This window comes from Gekko japonicus, unplaced genomic scaffold (genome assembly GCF_001447785.1).
Source record: "Gekko japonicus isolate JY-2015 unplaced genomic scaffold, Gekko_japonicus_V1.1 scaffold3279, whole genome shotgun sequence".
Lineage (NCBI taxonomy): Eukaryota > Metazoa > Chordata > Lepidosauria > Squamata > Gekkonidae > Gekko > Gekko japonicus.
Genome location: NW_015162572.1, coordinates 82,744 through 99,137, shown reverse-complemented (window position 1 = coordinate 99,137; position 16,394 = coordinate 82,744). Strand labels below are relative to the sequence as shown.

Sequence of the window (16,394 nt, the reverse complement as noted above, 5' to 3'; positions counted from 1 at the left end):
AATGCCCCCGCTGGGGGGGTGGAAGATGGATTTGGCAACCCTAATCTAAACAGCTAGCTCCTGTATAAACGTAATCCAAAAGTAGTATTTTATTTCAGAGCTTGCTGCTATAGAAGAGGCAATTCAACAATCCCACCACTGTAGGACAAGTAATCCTCACTGCCAGACAAGCGATCCGACGGCTTCCTGGTTGACAAGTCGTTCCCAGCCTTCTTTCTCAAGAATCGCTCAATATATTGTGTACATCATTCACTGGAACCAATCTCCATTCTCTTAGCCAAATGTTCTCACTTTTCCCATTGGATTAAGGTTTGGGTGAATGTCCCTGTCCTCCTCAAACTCCGCCCTCCCCAGACCACACTCCCAAAATCTCCAAGTATTTCGAACACCAGAGCTTACACCCCTAGCCATGCAGTGGGTCCAGTGAAGGCCTGGGAACCCCACTTCTTCAGAGCAGAATGAATTCAACATTTTCAGAGGAATTTTAATTGGAATTTCAACATCTCTTGCCTGCTCGAGGCAATGGAATTCTGAAGAAGGGTTATTTATTCAGTCTTTTTTCTTGTATGGGGAGGCACTGCTGGAAACTGGATTTGACCTGTTAGGCCTCCTAAGAAGGCATTATTTGAATTACTGGATCAAAGGATTTTTAACCTCCTTTCCCACAGTGTATTGAAAGCCGTGTACAAAAGCCATAAAAAATAATAGAACAAATTAACAACACAGGCATTTTTGTGAAGGAAATACAGCTACATCATAACCTACTGGTCCAGGAAAATGCACTGTGTTTCTACTGATGTCATACCATGTTCTGCATTGTTTCATGTGTTGTGTTTAATATGAAGGGTGTGGTCACATGAGCAGTTGGACCCGACATAGCCACGCTTCCACTCCAGATTAAATGGGCACAGTCACACAGCCACATTTGTCGGGTGTTCTCCAGGCATACTCACCCTGCTGTTGGATGACTTGGAGCCAGGTTGAAAAGGCACCACATCACAAATGGTGTTTTTGGTTCCCCGTGCATTCATTGCGCATTGCCGGATGTCTGAATTTGGAGGAGCGCACACAAAATGGATTGGCAGTCTGATCCTGCAGATCCTTTTACACTGCTGGGGTGGGGTTTTTTTGGTGGAGTTTTTGCCTATATGCACATGGGCACACATGCACACAAGTGCATGAGCACACATGCGTGCACATGAACACATATATCCGTGCATGAGCATATATGCGCCCACTGCATTTTAAAAACCGAGTAGTGCACTCCGTGGCTGAGACGCTGCAGTAATGTGGATACTTGACCAGGGGGCGGCCACGTAGGTAACCTGCAGCAGGGTGTGCTATTTGGATGATATGCCCTGCAACACTGGCAAATTTTAAAGAAGAAGAGGAGGAGGAGGAGGAGGAGATTGGATTTATACACCCTGCCCTTCACTTGGAGTCTCAGAGCGGCTTACAAACTCCTTTCCGTTCCCCTCCCCACAACAGACACCCTGTGAGGTAGGTGGGGAAGAGAGAGCTCTGAGAGAACTGCCCTTGAGAGAACAGCTCTGACAGAACTATGGCTTGCCCAAGGTCATCCAGCAGCTGCAAGTGGAGGAGTGGGGAATCAAACCCAGATAAGAGTCCATGCACTTAAACACTGCACCAAACTGGCAATTAGAGGCAGTGCCATATCGCACCAAACTGTCAGCGTGATCACACCCTTGGGCTCAGTTCAGACGTCAGCTTTGTTTCGGCAATCCTAGTCCTATTGCATTGCTTAATAGATGTAGCATCCCACTGAGTGCATTGACTTTATACTATGTGATCCGCCTTAACTCCTGGTGAGAAGGGCAGACTATAGATAACACAAAGTAAAATAGCTTCAGGTGGGTTTGAGTCCAGTGGCCCCTTTAAGACCAACAAAGTATAATTCTGGGTGTCAGCTTTCAGGTGTTATAAAGTAAAATAAACATATAGAGGTGGACGCTAGATTTAGGCTTGCCAAGTCCCCCTGGGGGGCGGGGAAACCCCAGCCCCAGAGGCCCGTTCCCTGCCGCTGGTGGATCGGGCCCCGGGGGGAACCCCACCCTGGCGTGCGCGTCACCAGGAAGTGATGTTATGACGCCGGGCACGCTGGGGCCGGGGCCACGGTCATCCAAGGGAAAACTCTATGGTTTTCCCTCGGATGGTCGTGGCTCCGCCCCCAGCGTGCCTGGCGTCATAACGTCACTTCCTGGTGACGTGCGTGCGGTGCGTGCGCCAGCCACAGACCGGGAGTCCCCCGGTAAGGAGATTTTTCAGCTTGGCAACCCTAGCTAGATTGCCACTCCTGCACTGACTGTCGTTCCTCCACTGAGATGTGGCACTTAACAGGTATCCCCTCCCGGAATAGTCTGCAAAGCCTACACTTAACGTTAGAGTTGCCAATTATGAATTGGGAAATTCTTGGAGATTTGGGGGTGGAGCCTGGGGAGGACATGGTTTGGGGAGGGTATAATGTCCATCCTCCAAAGCAGCCATTTTCTCCTGGGGGGATTATTTCTGTTGCCTGAAGATCATTTCTAATTCTAGGAGACCACCAGGAGGCCCTCCAGTGCCTTTATTTATCGATTCGATGTATTTCTGCCTTGTGTTTTGGCCACATCAGCTCCCAAAGTGGCATTCAATTAGAATCTGTTGCCATTTTCAACTAAAGATGGTTTGCTGAGATGTACAGTTTGGTCTGAGAAGATAAGAGTTGCTGGAAAAGACAATAATGCTAGGAAGAGTTGACGGCAGCAGGAGAATTGGTGGAAATGCTGTAAAATACAAAAATATCGGGAAATGGTACATAATATAATCTTAGAAATACTGGACTTAGAAGTTGAGCTATTACCTGAAACCTACTTACTGAATATGGTTCCAAAAGGTTATGCTAAGCAGGAGTCATATTTATTAGTATACATTACAACAGCGGCGCGAATATTGGTGGCAAAAAATTGGAAGACAGATAAAATACCCTCAAAAGAGGACTTAATATCAAAACTCTTAGAATTAGCACAACTGGATAATTTGAGTTTATTGCTTCAAGATCGTAAATTACAGAATAAAAGATGGATAAGGGTCAGGGGTCATTTCGTAGAAAAAGAGCTAGGGGGACTCATTAGCATAACTCATTAGCATATGCCACACCCCCTGACATCAGGGGCCCGGTGGTAGACCTGCAAGGCCAGGGGGAGTGCGAGGAAGCCCTGCCAAGGCCCTCCCTGGCTCCAGGCAGGCAGGGGTGGGGAGAGGCAGGGAGGAAGCAACTTACCCTCCCTCTTCTCCTGCCTCCTCCTGGCTGAATGAGGGCTGGAAGTGGGGCGGCCGGAAGCAGGGGGTGGGGCTTTGTCATGTGCCCCGCCCCCCTGCACCTCACCCGGGGGAACTGCATTCCCCCGCGTTCCCCCCCGAAATGACCTCTGATAAGGGTATATAAATGGATAAACAATATAAGTTGATAAGTAATTAGCTAAAAATATGTATAAGGAATGTAATCTGATTTCACGACTCTAAAAATTTATGTAACCTAAGAAACTGAAATGTTTGTATTCTTATGGAAAATATGGAAAATAAATGTGGGGGGGGGAGGAAGACCCGATATGAGATGGATTGAGTCGATCAAGGAGTCCACGGCCCTCAGTTTGGAAGACCTGGTCAAGGCTGTTAATGTTAGGATATTTTGGAGGTCATTAATTCATGCGGTGGTAGGAAGTGCAGTCAGGTCACAGCTGAGTTACAGTGACCCCATCGGGTTTTCAAGGCAAGACACATTCAGAGGTGGTTTACCGTAGCCTGCCTCTGTGTCACAAAGGTATTCCTTGGAGATGTCCGATCCATTTACTAGCTAGGACCAACCCTGCTTAGTTTCTGAGATCTAATGAGATCAGGTTAATGAGACATGGCTGGTGGCCGGGGGGAGACGGGGCACTGGCAACCCTAATGGATGCCCTTCCTCAAGAGAGAGTTGGTGGGTCTGCTGTAGAGGCGAGAGTACGAAACAGTTCAAGACCCTGCAATGCTTGATCACTGATGAGTGGGATTCTTTCTAGCTCCATTACAGGCTTTACATCTCGAAGTTGTTCCCGTCGTTGGCAGAAATCAGGAGGTGAACCTGACAGCCGTTACCCTGCCAAGGAACCCAAACTTCACGCTATTTTACTGGTGGATTGGAGACAGCCTTCAGGTATTGGAATAAAAATTATTTGTGATTCTGGGGCATTTCAAACTTTGCCATGTTTTACGGCAGCGAATAACAGGAAGTCTCAAATTATTTATTGATTTAATTATTTATACCCCACCTTTTCTCTAGCTCAGAGAAACTTCCCCTTTATCATCTCAAGTGATGGTTTTCCACTTTGTTGCCAAGACTATTCTAGCTGCAATTAATATATATCTAAATAATTGCTGTGAAGTTCTTTCGGTATTGTCTAGTAAAATTCCCAACATAGTCTCTAGTTTCATAGCAAATCTAATTTTTAAGATATTCTCGATTTCTTCATGTATGTCTTTCCAAAATCTTCTTGTCTTTTTACACATCCACCACATGTGGTAGAAGGTGCCATCTGTGTCTTTACACTTCCAACAGGTCGCTTTATAATTGTTATCCAGCTTTTCAGTATCTTTTGGGGTGATGTGCCATCAGAAAAACATCTTATACCAATTCTCCCTTCTCATGGTGAATTTTATGTCTTTCACCCATAGGTTTTCCCACTGTTGGAAAAATATCTCTTTGCCAAAATTCTGTATCCATTTCATCATTCACACCTTAACTTGTTCTGTTTCTGTATCATATTGAAGTAATAATTTATAAATCTGTCCTAGTAGGTAATCCTTCTGTTGCGTAATTATCTTTTCAAATTCTGTCAAACCTCTTATTCCATCTCCATCTGTATAGACATCATTGTTCAATCTGGAAATCAGTTGGAAATATATTAGCCATTGTATGTCCTTTCCTTCTTCCACAATGGTTTGCCAGGACTTTATTTCACCTTGTAAATTTATCGTATCTTGATATGTTATGAAGTCATTATTTTTCCTCATGTATTTATCACAATATGCATCTATAGATGACATTACAGGTTAAACTGGAAGACTAATTCTTCTTCTTAAAGACTCCCAGATTTTAAATAAACTGTCTCTGATTGCATGATTTTTCGATTATATTTTTTCATGTTCCTTTCTTGATCCAACGATAAATATGTATACCTTCAGCCAGGTCTGCAGTTTCTAATTTCATTAGTCTTTCATTTGGATTTCTAATCCAATGTATAATACAAACTAGGCCAGTTGCTTGGTAATATGATTTGATATTAGGTACCGCTAGACCTACTCTTTTTCCCCCATCTTGTAACACTTTAAATCTAATTCTTGATTTTTTGCCTTTCCATATAAACATGTCCATTTGTTTTTGCCAGTCTTTGAGAGTCTTCTCTTGTATATTGATTGGTTCATCTGAAATAAAAAGTTTATTTTTGGAAGTATGTTCATTTTTATTGCAGAGATTCTTCCCAGCCATGACAGTTTTGATTTAGACCATCCTTCCAAATCTTTTTATATTTCCCCCCAGATCACATTATAATTATCTTTAAATAATGTGCCACTTTGCCCAGTCAGGTTTATTCCCAAATATTTAACTGGATTTGATGCTAATTCATATCCTGTAATTTTCTTAATATTTTCTTCTTCTTGCTTTGTTAGAAATTTGAAATTATTTTCGTTTTGGTTCTATTAATTTTAAATCCCCAAAAGGAGCCAAATCTTTCAGTTTGTTCTGTAACAGGCTGCAGTTTTTTGTGGATCTGAAATTTTCAAAACGACATAATCGGTATCAGGGGTCATTTCGTAGAAAAAGAGGTGCAGGGGCTCATTAGCATAACTCTTTAGCATAACTTTTTTGCATATGCCACACCCCCTGACATCACCGGAAGTGTGTCAGAAGGCAACACCCACCACTCAGGCTCCACTGGACTGTTTTGGATTGCTAGCTATTGGGGGGGGGGACGTGCAGATCTGTCCTCGCAGAGGAGGGAGAGCTTGTACCTGAATAAAACTTGGTCTTAAAGGTGCCACTGGACTGTTTTGGGTGGGGGAGCTCTGTGACTTACCTCGCCGCTTCTTGCTCTGACTGTGGGCTGCTGGGAGCAGGGGGTGGGGCTTGTTGCATGTGCCCGCCCCCTGGGCTCTTTACTGCCGGAGCTCCGTTCCTGTGCGCTCCTGCAGGAAATGACCCCCGATAGGCATAACTTTTCAGTTCAACTTCCTTTCCATCCACTTTCAGTCCTTCAGTTTTGGAAACCTGTCTTATTTTGGAGGCAACGATCTCCATTGCAAGAATGAATAGGAGTGGTGATAAGGGGCATCTTTGTCTTGTGCCTTTTTCACTTTGAAATCCGTCTGTTAATAACTTCATTCATTAAAAGTCTTCAAGTGCTTTATCTCAGTTATATCCCGGTGTAACTGGACTTTGAGAAGCAGACTATACAATCTTGAACTATACCTATGTTTAATTGTGATACTCCTTTTTGCTTAATGTGTATAATAAATCACAGTAATGCATATTTATATTAGGCATTTGATGTATGACATGATGAGAGATTGGCTTAGAGGCAAAGTGAAATCACATGCAAAGGAGTTTAACAGAGTCTCAATATTGGTAAATGAAAACAGGCCCTGAGACAAGGAGGAGGGTGGGTTACTAGGTCCCCCGTGGCCACTAGCAGGGGACGGGAGGGGGGTAGGGTTTTCAGATCCATGTTAGGAAATTCCTGGAGATTTGGGCATGGAGCTTGGGGAGGATAGAGACCTCAGTGGAATAGAATACCATGGAGTACACCCTCTAAAGCAGAGGTGTCAGGCTCATTTGTTATGAGGGCCGGGTCTGACATAAATATCACTTTGTCGGGCTGGGCCATGTGTGCCATAAAATGTAATGCTGGGTACTGGAGATAGAAACTGTATAAAGGACAGGAGCTGGTAAGCTCCGAGTAGGTGTATCCTCACTGCAAGGCCCCCTGGGGTGGGATGGTGGGTGCAGAGGAAAACGCACATAGGCCGATTGGAGAGGCAGCAGTGCAGCGCTGGGCAGATGCTCCCCTGATGCCTGACTGCCGTTGTTCTACCGTGCTGAAACTACAATGGAGTGGCTCCACCCACTCTCTCCCCCCCAGCACTCCCTCCCTTGCATCAGTTGCTCGCGGGTCGCATAAGAGCCCTGGAAGGGCTGGTTCTGGCCCTCGGGCCTTATGTTTGACACCCCTGCTCTAAAGCACACATTTTTATCCAGGGGAACTGATCTCTGTAGTCTGGAGATGAGCTGTAATTCTGGGGGATCCCCAGGTTCCACCTGGAGTCTGGCTTCCCTAGTGGGGAAGCTTAATCTGCCCTACCAGCCTCCCACCTATGGCGTTCCAGATACAAGGGTAAACATATACCTGCTACTCAGGGCAGGAGAGGGACTTGGATTACAGCCAGTGGGGAAAGAGTTTTTCAGGGCAGTAGAGTGACTTTGATTACAGCCAGTGTGGAAAGAGTTAAGTCTACCTCCACTTTTCCTGTTTTCAGAATTACAGATTTTTGAGGCTGGTTTTCATTTGTTTTTTTTGTTTTTTTAAAGCAAGGCTTTGTTATATACAACTGTGGGTACTGGCTGATTTGCCCCTGGATTTAATTTCTATGAATGAGCGAACACCTGAGGAATCAGGACTGTTTGGAAGTAACACCCCCTGGCAGGGGTGTCCCTAGAGGGATGTGGGACCTGTGACAAGCTCCTCCCCCCAGCCTAGGGTGGCTGGGTTGAGAAATACCTGGAGATTTGGGAGGTGGAGTCAGGGGAGGGCGGGGTTTGGGATGGGGAGGGACCTCAGCGGGGTACAATGCCATAGAGTCCACCCTCCAAAGTAGCCATTTCCTCCAAGGGAACTGATTTTGATCTTCTGGTGATCAGTTCTGATTCTGGGAGATCTCCAGGTGCTACCTGGCAGTTGGCAACCTTACCACAGCCTCTTGAGCCTGTCAGGTTCCACAGCCAACAACTGAGTACATGCTTATCAGAAAGGTTATACTTTATTGCAGAGCTATAGATGCACAGGGCCGGCTCCAGCTTATTTTGCACCCTAGGCAAGGATCCCTTCTGCCCCCCCCCCCCCCCGGCCCCCCCCCACATTTACAAAAAAAAACACATTTATGGACAAAGATAATAATCAAGAAACTCCCAAAGTACGGGGCCGGGTGCAGTTTGGTGCCCCTAAGGGCCGTCCCGCTCTAGGCGATCGCCTAGTTCGCCTAGTGCGTGAGCCGGCCCTGGCAGTAACAAAGTCACTGTTAAGAATGGCAACGTTCCTACAAGCATAATGGGATATAGGGTATTCGTATGCACGCACACACACCTTTCCGTAGGCCAATTAGCCTGACTCCCGCACGCGGGAGAAGGGGTCTCAGGCCGTTAGAGGCCGCAGCTGGGAACCGAAAGTGCTCCCACGGTTCCATGCATCCCAGACACTACACCGGCAACCTGCAAGACAGCATTACAGAAGCAAAAGTAAAGAAGCAGCATCTGGCCCACAGATCGAGAGAATGGATACCTCCCCATCATGGCAGCATAGCTGACAGAGCCATTCATTCCCAAACCGCTGTTGATCAGCTGGCTTGTACCTCCCACACAAACACCATTGCCTAGATGATTGGCAGAGTCCCCCAAACCGCTGGGCCTGGGGCATTCGTCCCGGGTCACCCGATGCCAGGGATGTCTCTGCCGCGATCTGGGATCTTTTGCCCTTCATCCCTGATGTGTGAGAACAGCTTGCGGTTATCCACTGCTGGAGGAAATGCTCTCTGCCCGTGCCCAGGAGGATTTTTCCAAAATTGTGCCCTGGCAGTGAGTGCGGGTTCCAGGACTGCGCAAGGTTCAAACCTAACGATGCCGACAGCCTCCTTACACGTCTCTTTCCAGCCACAACTCAGTTTTTTCCTGTCTTGCCTTTTCTTTTAAATAGCCACACCTTTCATTGGAGAGCTTCCTGGTGACTACTTTCACAGAGATCGGGGAAGTCAGAGTGACAGTTCAGGCTTCCCGTGGGAACTCCATGCTCCAGGATTCCAAGGTTATCCAAGTTTTGGGTGAGGCGATTTCCTTTAAAAAACGTTTTGGGGGGTTGGGGTGGGTGGGAGTACTGTGTAGATCCTCCCCACTTGATTCTCCTGCAGATGGACTGAGAGGGGTTTGAAGTGCCTGGTGGTCCTCCAGATCTCAGATCTGTGGGTACTTCCAATGCCGAGCCGTAGCCAGGGAGTTCATTCCGGTTCTGTATGTCTTTGTGACTCGTTGAAGGCAATGCAAGATGTTACGTACCTCAACCTTGAATCCGGTACCTTAAATGTTGCATAAGGGACATCAAGACACAACTGACTTATGGCGACCCCAGCAAGGGACATTCTAGGCAAGGGATAAGCAGAGGTTCTTCGCTTCCAAGCTGTGACCAGAACAGGCTATATGCGTCCACCTTCCCGCCCTGAACATTAGAAGAAGAAGAAGAAGAGAAGAGATTGGATGTATACCCCGCCCTTCACTTGGAGTCTCAGAGCGGCTTACAAACTCCCTTCCCCTCCCCACAACAGACACCCTGTGAGGTGGGTGGGGCTGAGAGAGCTCTGACACAAACTGCTCTTTTTCAAGGACAGCTGTGCCAGAGCTTGTGACTGACCCAAGGTCACATCAGCAGGTGCAAGTGGAGGAGTGGGGAATCAAACCCGGTTCTCCCAGATTAGAGTCCGCACACTTAGGGCATGCTTTTTGACTGTGTTCCTCAATAGGTCCCAATTAAAGAAGAGGAAGAGTGACTCTCCTTGATCCTTCAGGTGGTAGGTGAAAGGATCTCTGAGGAAGATGTCATGGTCCCGCTGTACACTTCATTGGTCAGGCCGCACGTTCTGGAGGCCTCACTTCAAAAAGGACGTGGGCAGAATGGAGCGGGTGTAGAGGAGAGCGATGAGGATGAACAGGGGCCTGGAGACCAAGGAGCCCTGCGCGGAAAGGCTGAGGGACTTCTTGGGGATGTTGAGTCTGGAGAAGAGGAGGCTGAAGGGGGGGACAGGATTGCTCTCTTGAAGTATCTGAAGGGCTGTCCCTTAGAGGAGGGCAGGGAGCTGTTCCTGTGGGCAGCAGAGGAGAGGACTCGCAAGAATGGGTTTAAATTAAGGGCGGGAAGGTACCAGCTGGATATTAGGGGAAACTTTTGTACAATAAGAGTTGTACAATGCTGGAATCAGCTACGTAGGGAGGAGGTGAGCTCCCCCTCCCTGGCCGCCTTCAAGCAGCGGCTGGACGAACACTTGTCAGGGAGGCTCTTGGCCGATCCTGCGCTGAGCAGGGGGTTGGACTAGATGGCTTGTATGGCCCCTTCCATGATTCTGTGAAGGAAAAGGATTTGGTCTTCAAGGTCACGTATCCTTGGGAGAACCCAGTGGATTACTGCTGTGGGGAGGAGGGCTAGGGTGCCAAGGAAATGCACTCCCAAAGCCCAGTCCCTCCCTTATGGTACTTTCCTGGGTGAAGGAATCCTCCTTTGTCTATGCAAAGACATGAGGGTATTTGCTTGTGGGGGTATTTGGGCTCCTAGAACGGTGTGTAGCTTTGATCGACATCCCCCCCCCCCAATCCTTGAACCTCAGAGTTATTGTAGGGTAGTAAGAGAAACAGAGGAGCTGCGGTGGCTCAGGTCGTTAAGACGCTGAACTGCAGGCTGTGGAAGGTCGGTAGTTCAGCAGTTCGAGACCCGAGTGTGCCACATGACGGAGTGAGCTCCCGTCTCTGGTTCCAGCTCCTGCCAACCTAGCAGTTCGAAAGCAAGAAATGCAAGTAGATCAATAGGTACCACCTCGGTGGGAAGGGAACAGCGTTCCGTGCGCCTTGGTGTTTAGTCATGCCGGCCACATGACCACGGGAACGTCTTCGGACAGCGCTGGCTCTTCGGCTTGGAAACGGAGATGAGCACTCCAACCCTAGAAGTCGGACTCGACTGGCTTTCGAGCAAGGGAACCTTTACCTTTACCCTTAAGAGAAACAGAGCTCTGAGGACAGCTGCCAAAGACTGCTGGTCTTTGAACCCCAAAATCCTTTCGCTGCCCAAGTATCGTTTTGCAAGGAACTGGCAGGCCTGATGGCACAGGTGGCCGCTGGTGGGATGGACGCCGACTGAGCTCACTTCCGGTTCAGCTGGAAGGATTCCAAAGGCTAGAACTGTGTCCTGCCATCTGATGACCCCGCTGTTCCTCAGCTTCGTGAAGGAAGCACACAATACACTGCCCTTCACTCACGGCAGATGAGAGGGACATTCTAACCACCCACTATTCCTCAAAAAGGGTTCGGGGTCTACTGTTCATGCCAAGTCCTCTTCTATCTTGTCCTCTGTTTCTCAGTTTGGTGTAGTGGTTAGGTGCGCAGACTCTAATCTGGGAGAACCGGGTTTGATTCCCCACTCCTCCACCTGCACCTGTCTGGATGACCTTGGGCCAGCCATAGTTCTGTCAGAGCTGTCCTTGAAAGAGCAGTTCTCTCAGAGCTCTCTCAGCCCCGCCTACCTCACAGGGTGTCTGTTGTGGGGAGGGGAAGGGAAAGGAGTTTGTAAGCCGCTCTGAGACTCCGAGTGAGGGGTGTGTGTGTATAAACCTTCTTCTAAACCCCAGAAGCAGCTTTTTTCCAGGTTCTGTTTCTCCAGTTGAAGAATCCCTCTCTTGGCTGGATTCAGATGTTTCCAAAATAGATAGAGATTGCAAGTAGTTATGTTGATCCAAAATAAAGTTCAGAATCAAGAAACTTGTAAGAATTAATCATTTATTGATTAATTTTATGAATCAGCATCCCGCGGAGAGATAGGAAGTAACTGAAGGAGCAGAAAACCTTGAAAAGAGGCAGTAACTAAGAGAGATCTCAATGGTGTTGTAGATTTCCTTTTCCCATCTGGTGGTCTCAAGGTGGTTTACAAAGGCATGACAAATTGCTTCCTCCAAAAGCTACTTTTTCTTAACTATCGATATTAAATGTGTAACATGTAGTTCTGCCGTTAGCTACCTCCTTTAATGTGTCATGAATTTCAGACGGGGAAAAAAAGTAGTGTCTGTTTTTTGAAGAAAGTTTACTTTTCACGTCATGACTTAGTAGTGTTCTCGCTTCCCATTTCCAGATCATTTTCCAGCCCTTCGCTTAAGGTTTTCCGAGTATCTGGATTTGTACAACCCAAACATACCTGCTTGGCGAGAGGACATCGGCCTTGTCGTAACGCAGCGGATTGCAAAGGTGACCTCTATGGTTATGAATACCTTCAGTCATTGAACTGAATTGTTAAGGGGGCACCTCCATGTTTAGAGCACCACAGCAATCCAGCGAGTTGCAATCGTTTGGATAAATTTCAGGATAGGGGCATGTTGCTTAGAGGAGTGTAGCCTATCGCCTCAGTGCTCAGTCCTTACCCTTCGTGGCTTGTTACTTCTACCTAGAGACAGGCCCGTAGCCTTTTGTTGGTCTTAAAGGTGCCACTGGACTCTAATTTTGTGCTCAGGTTTCATGTGTGATACATAGCACCTTTAGACCTTGAGAAGCGTGATTTGGCCACAGTTTTCCCTCCTCCGATCACATCTGGGTTTGGTTGCTATGTGGGTTGTCTTGGAAAGCTTTTTCAGAAAATTCAGTTCCTTTCAAATACCATAGTGAGATTGCTGGCTGGCCTCCAAACCATGCTACAGAAATTTATTTCCTGTATATCGGTCAATTTGACTAACTTCTCTGTCACACACAACATTTCTGATGTTACGTACATGCAGATAGATCTTTTCTCTTTCATCATCCAATATCGAAGTTTTCACACACTCATCATTTATCACGGACTGGGGTTAAAGTTCTGTGCACGGTTTCCCGAGAGTAACCCACTAAACTCAGTAGGGTGTACTTCTGAGTAAACATGCACAGGATTGGACATTGCGGTGATGGGTTAAAACTGGAAGTTAACGCACAACACAGTCACTAGTGCCCCCATTCAGAATTCTATAAATTGAAAGATTCTCGGACTTAATGTATGTAAAAAAAATATAGTAATGGTTCTTGGCATCTTATTTCCCTGTTTTGCCCCCCAAAAATCTTGACTTACACCATTTCCCTCAGCAGAGGTCATTTCGGGGGGGAACGCGGGGGAACGCAGTTCCCCTGGGTGAGGTACGGGGGGCGGGGCACATGACGAAGCCCCGCCCCCTGCTTCTGGCCGCCCCGCTTCCGGCCCTCATTCAGCCAGGAGGAGGCAGGAGAAGAGGGAGGGTAAGTTGCTTCCTCCCTGCCTCTCCCCACCCATGCCTGCCTGGGGCCAGGGAGGGCCTTCGCGGGGCTTCCTTGCACTCCCGCCGGCCTTGCAGCGCAGCGTGGGAATTCCCAGAAACAGGGAAGTCTGCTGCTGGAGAGCAACAGAGGACAAACTGCATTTTTGTGCCTGGAACTGCAAAAGCATCTGCGGAAGTGAGGGAAAGCAGCAGAGGAATACAAGTGCAGGCACGGGGAGAACCTGTGGAAAATGTCTGTGCAATTTCTTTTTTTAAAAAATCCGTTTATTTAATTTTTCCATATAGTTACAGCCCAGTGCTTTTACATATATAACATTTGAGTCTATTTTTTCCTTCTTTCTTTTAACCATCCGTAAACTCTAGACCATCTATTTTTCAATACATTTTTATCTTTACCATGTAATATCATTGTTAAGTTATCCATTTCTGCTACTTCTAACCGTTTGTATTCTAACTCTTGTCTTGTAGGCAGGTTAATTGACTTCCAATATTTAGCAATCAGAATTCTTGCTGCCGTTACAATATATGTCAGCAAATATTTATCATTTGTACTTAAACCATCTGGCATCATATTCAATAAATATACTTCTGGAGTTAAATTTAGGTTAATTGTTAACATTTCTGCTATTAGTTTTTGGACCTCTTTCCAAAATTTATAGATCTTTTCACAGTTCCACCACATGTGTATAAATGAGCCCACGTTATCCCTGCATCTCCAACAATTCTTAGATACATTAGAGGAACATTTTGCCACCCTATCCGGTGACCAGAAAATGTCTGTGCAATTTCTGTGCTGTTATCTGTATGGCATCTTTCCCAAGCCAAAGGGATCAAATCGAAAACATGTACTTTAAAAATGTAGTATAGTAAAATGAAAGTCGTCACACAGGCCCACTCAATTTCTGTCTGTCTTTTTCTCTCGTCAGGAGACAAACATACCTGAGGAAAATCTTGTGACTGTGGTAAGGCCTGGGTTGCCCACCACAGCGGACTTATACGTGCTCCAGTCTCTGAACCACCCCAAAAAGAAAAGAACTATATCTAGCAATAAGGCAAGCAGACTATTACTTTGGGGAGTGTATGTGTAACATCCTATTTGACTTCATCGGGCTCCTAATCAATGGAAGAGCAATACTGGTTTGGTGAGCCAGTTTGGTGTAGTGGTTAAGTGCACAGACACTAATATGGGAGAACCGGATTTGATATCCCCACTCCTCCACTTGCAGCTGCTGGATGACCTTGGGCAAGCCATAGTTCTGTCAGAGCTGTTCTCTCAAGGACAGTTCTCTCAGAGCTCTCTCAGCCCCACCTACCTTAACGGGGTGTCTGTTGTGGAGAGGGGAAGGGGAAAGGAGTTCGTAAGCATCTCTGAGACTCCGAGTGAAGGGCGGGGTATAAATCCAATCTCTTCTCTTCTTCTTCTTCTACCTCACTTGGCATAATCTCTCACACTTTGCATAATGTCTCCTACTTAAAACAGCTGGACAGACAAAAGCAAATGCTCCTCCACTCTGAGCAATTAAATTGCGGAATTCACTGCCACACAATGTAGTGACCACTAGGGTAGGTGGCTTTCAAAGGTGATTGGAATAGGTCCTTCGGAGGCTTCGGTGACTAAAGAGAACCTCCGTGTCCAGAGGCAGTAAAGCTCCAACTAGCAGTGCCAAGAGGCAGCATCTGGGAAGGCCTTGGCCTCTGGTGCCCCATTGGCTGGCCCCGTGCGGCAGTGCTGTGGCTACACAGGTGTTTTGGGCATGCTTTCATCAGCTGCGAATTCCCTGCAAGTTTCCCCCTGTTGCATTAGTAAAGGTTCCCTTGCTCAAAAGCCAGTCGAATCCGACTCTAGGGTTGCGGTGCTCATCTCCATTTCAAAGCCGAAGAGCCAGCGCTGTCCGAAGACATTTCCGTGGTCATGTGGCCGGCATGACTAAACACCAAGGCGCACGGAACGCTGTTCCCTTCCCACCAAAGCGGTACCTATTTATCTACTTGCAATGTCTTGCTTTCGAATTGCTAGGCTGGCAGGAGCTGGAACTAGAAATGGGAGCTCACTCCGTCATGTGGCACCCGGGTCTCGAACTGCTGAACTACTGACCTTCCACAGCCTGCAGTTCAGCATCTTAACCACTTGAGCCACCTGTTGCATTACCTAAGGACTTTTTTTTTTAAGTTGCAATTGCTGTTGCACTGTGGCGATTTGGTGGGGGAAATGACAACTGTAAGGAGCTGACAGGAGGGAAATCACACCGTTGTGGTTGGGGCCGTCACAAATGGGCACCTGTCTCATCCAGACAGCATGCAAACAGAGCATGCTCAGACTGTGTTCTTTCAGCAAATATCATAGTAAGCCAGGTTTGAGAAGGAGCATTGCCAAGGATGGAGAACACCTGGAAAGTGGGCAGTTAGAGGACAACATTGTGTGGACGGTCCCCAAACCAGTTCTCCAGAAGCAAAGGCAGAAGAGAACATCTGTGGCAAAGCAGTCTCGGTTTGTGAACCAGGTCAACAGTATTCCGCTTTTTGTTTTTCTCCTTGCTTCCTGGAGGGCAAATCGTGGTAGAAAACAGGTTGCTTCCATCTCATCCTTGCTTGCAATGCTGCTGCACTGAAAAAGAATATCATCAGGCCCAAATATTTTTGTGTAAGAGGGCAGAAGAAATTATTTTCATTCCGACTGTCTTCCCTGCCCCCTTTTAAGGCAGCTGGTATAATCAGATTGGATTTTGTTTTGGGTTTTTACTAGATTAAACTCAGCCGTGACTTCAGCTGTAAACTAGAACAGACCCTGCAGTTCTCATAGAGCCAGTTTGGTGTAGTGGTTAAGTGCGCGGACTTCAGTCTGGGAGAACCGGGTTTGATTCTCCACTCCTCCACTTGCACCTGCTGATGTGACCTTGGGTCAGTCACAAGCTCTGGCACAGCTGTCCTTGAAAAAGAGCAGTTTGTGTCAGAGTTCTCTCAGCCCCACCCACCTCACAGGGTGTCTGTTGTGGGGAGGGGAAGGGAAAGGAGTTTGTAAGCCGCTCTGAGACTCCAAGTGAAGGGCGGGGTATAAATCCAATCTC

At 47.1% G+C, this 16,394-nt stretch overlaps 1 protein-coding gene across 1 annotated transcript in view; it reads left to right on the top strand.

Annotated features, from left to right (window-relative positions):
* The window catches only part of SORCS2 (sortilin-related VPS10 domain containing receptor 2), a gene marked incomplete at its 5' end in the record, with an annotated part of 92,216 nt that overhangs the window by 59,597 nt on the left and 16,225 nt on the right, over positions 1–16,394 (top strand). Inside the window, 4 exons of the mRNA XM_015406426.1 lie at positions 4,059–4,192; positions 9,000–9,123; positions 12,186–12,298; positions 14,256–14,381. Of these exons, the coding sequence (XP_015261912.1) occupies positions 4,059–4,192; positions 9,000–9,123; positions 12,186–12,298; positions 14,256–14,381 (497 nt within the window). The remainder of the gene's footprint in view (positions 1–4,058; positions 4,193–8,999; positions 9,124–12,185; positions 12,299–14,255; positions 14,382–16,394) is intronic.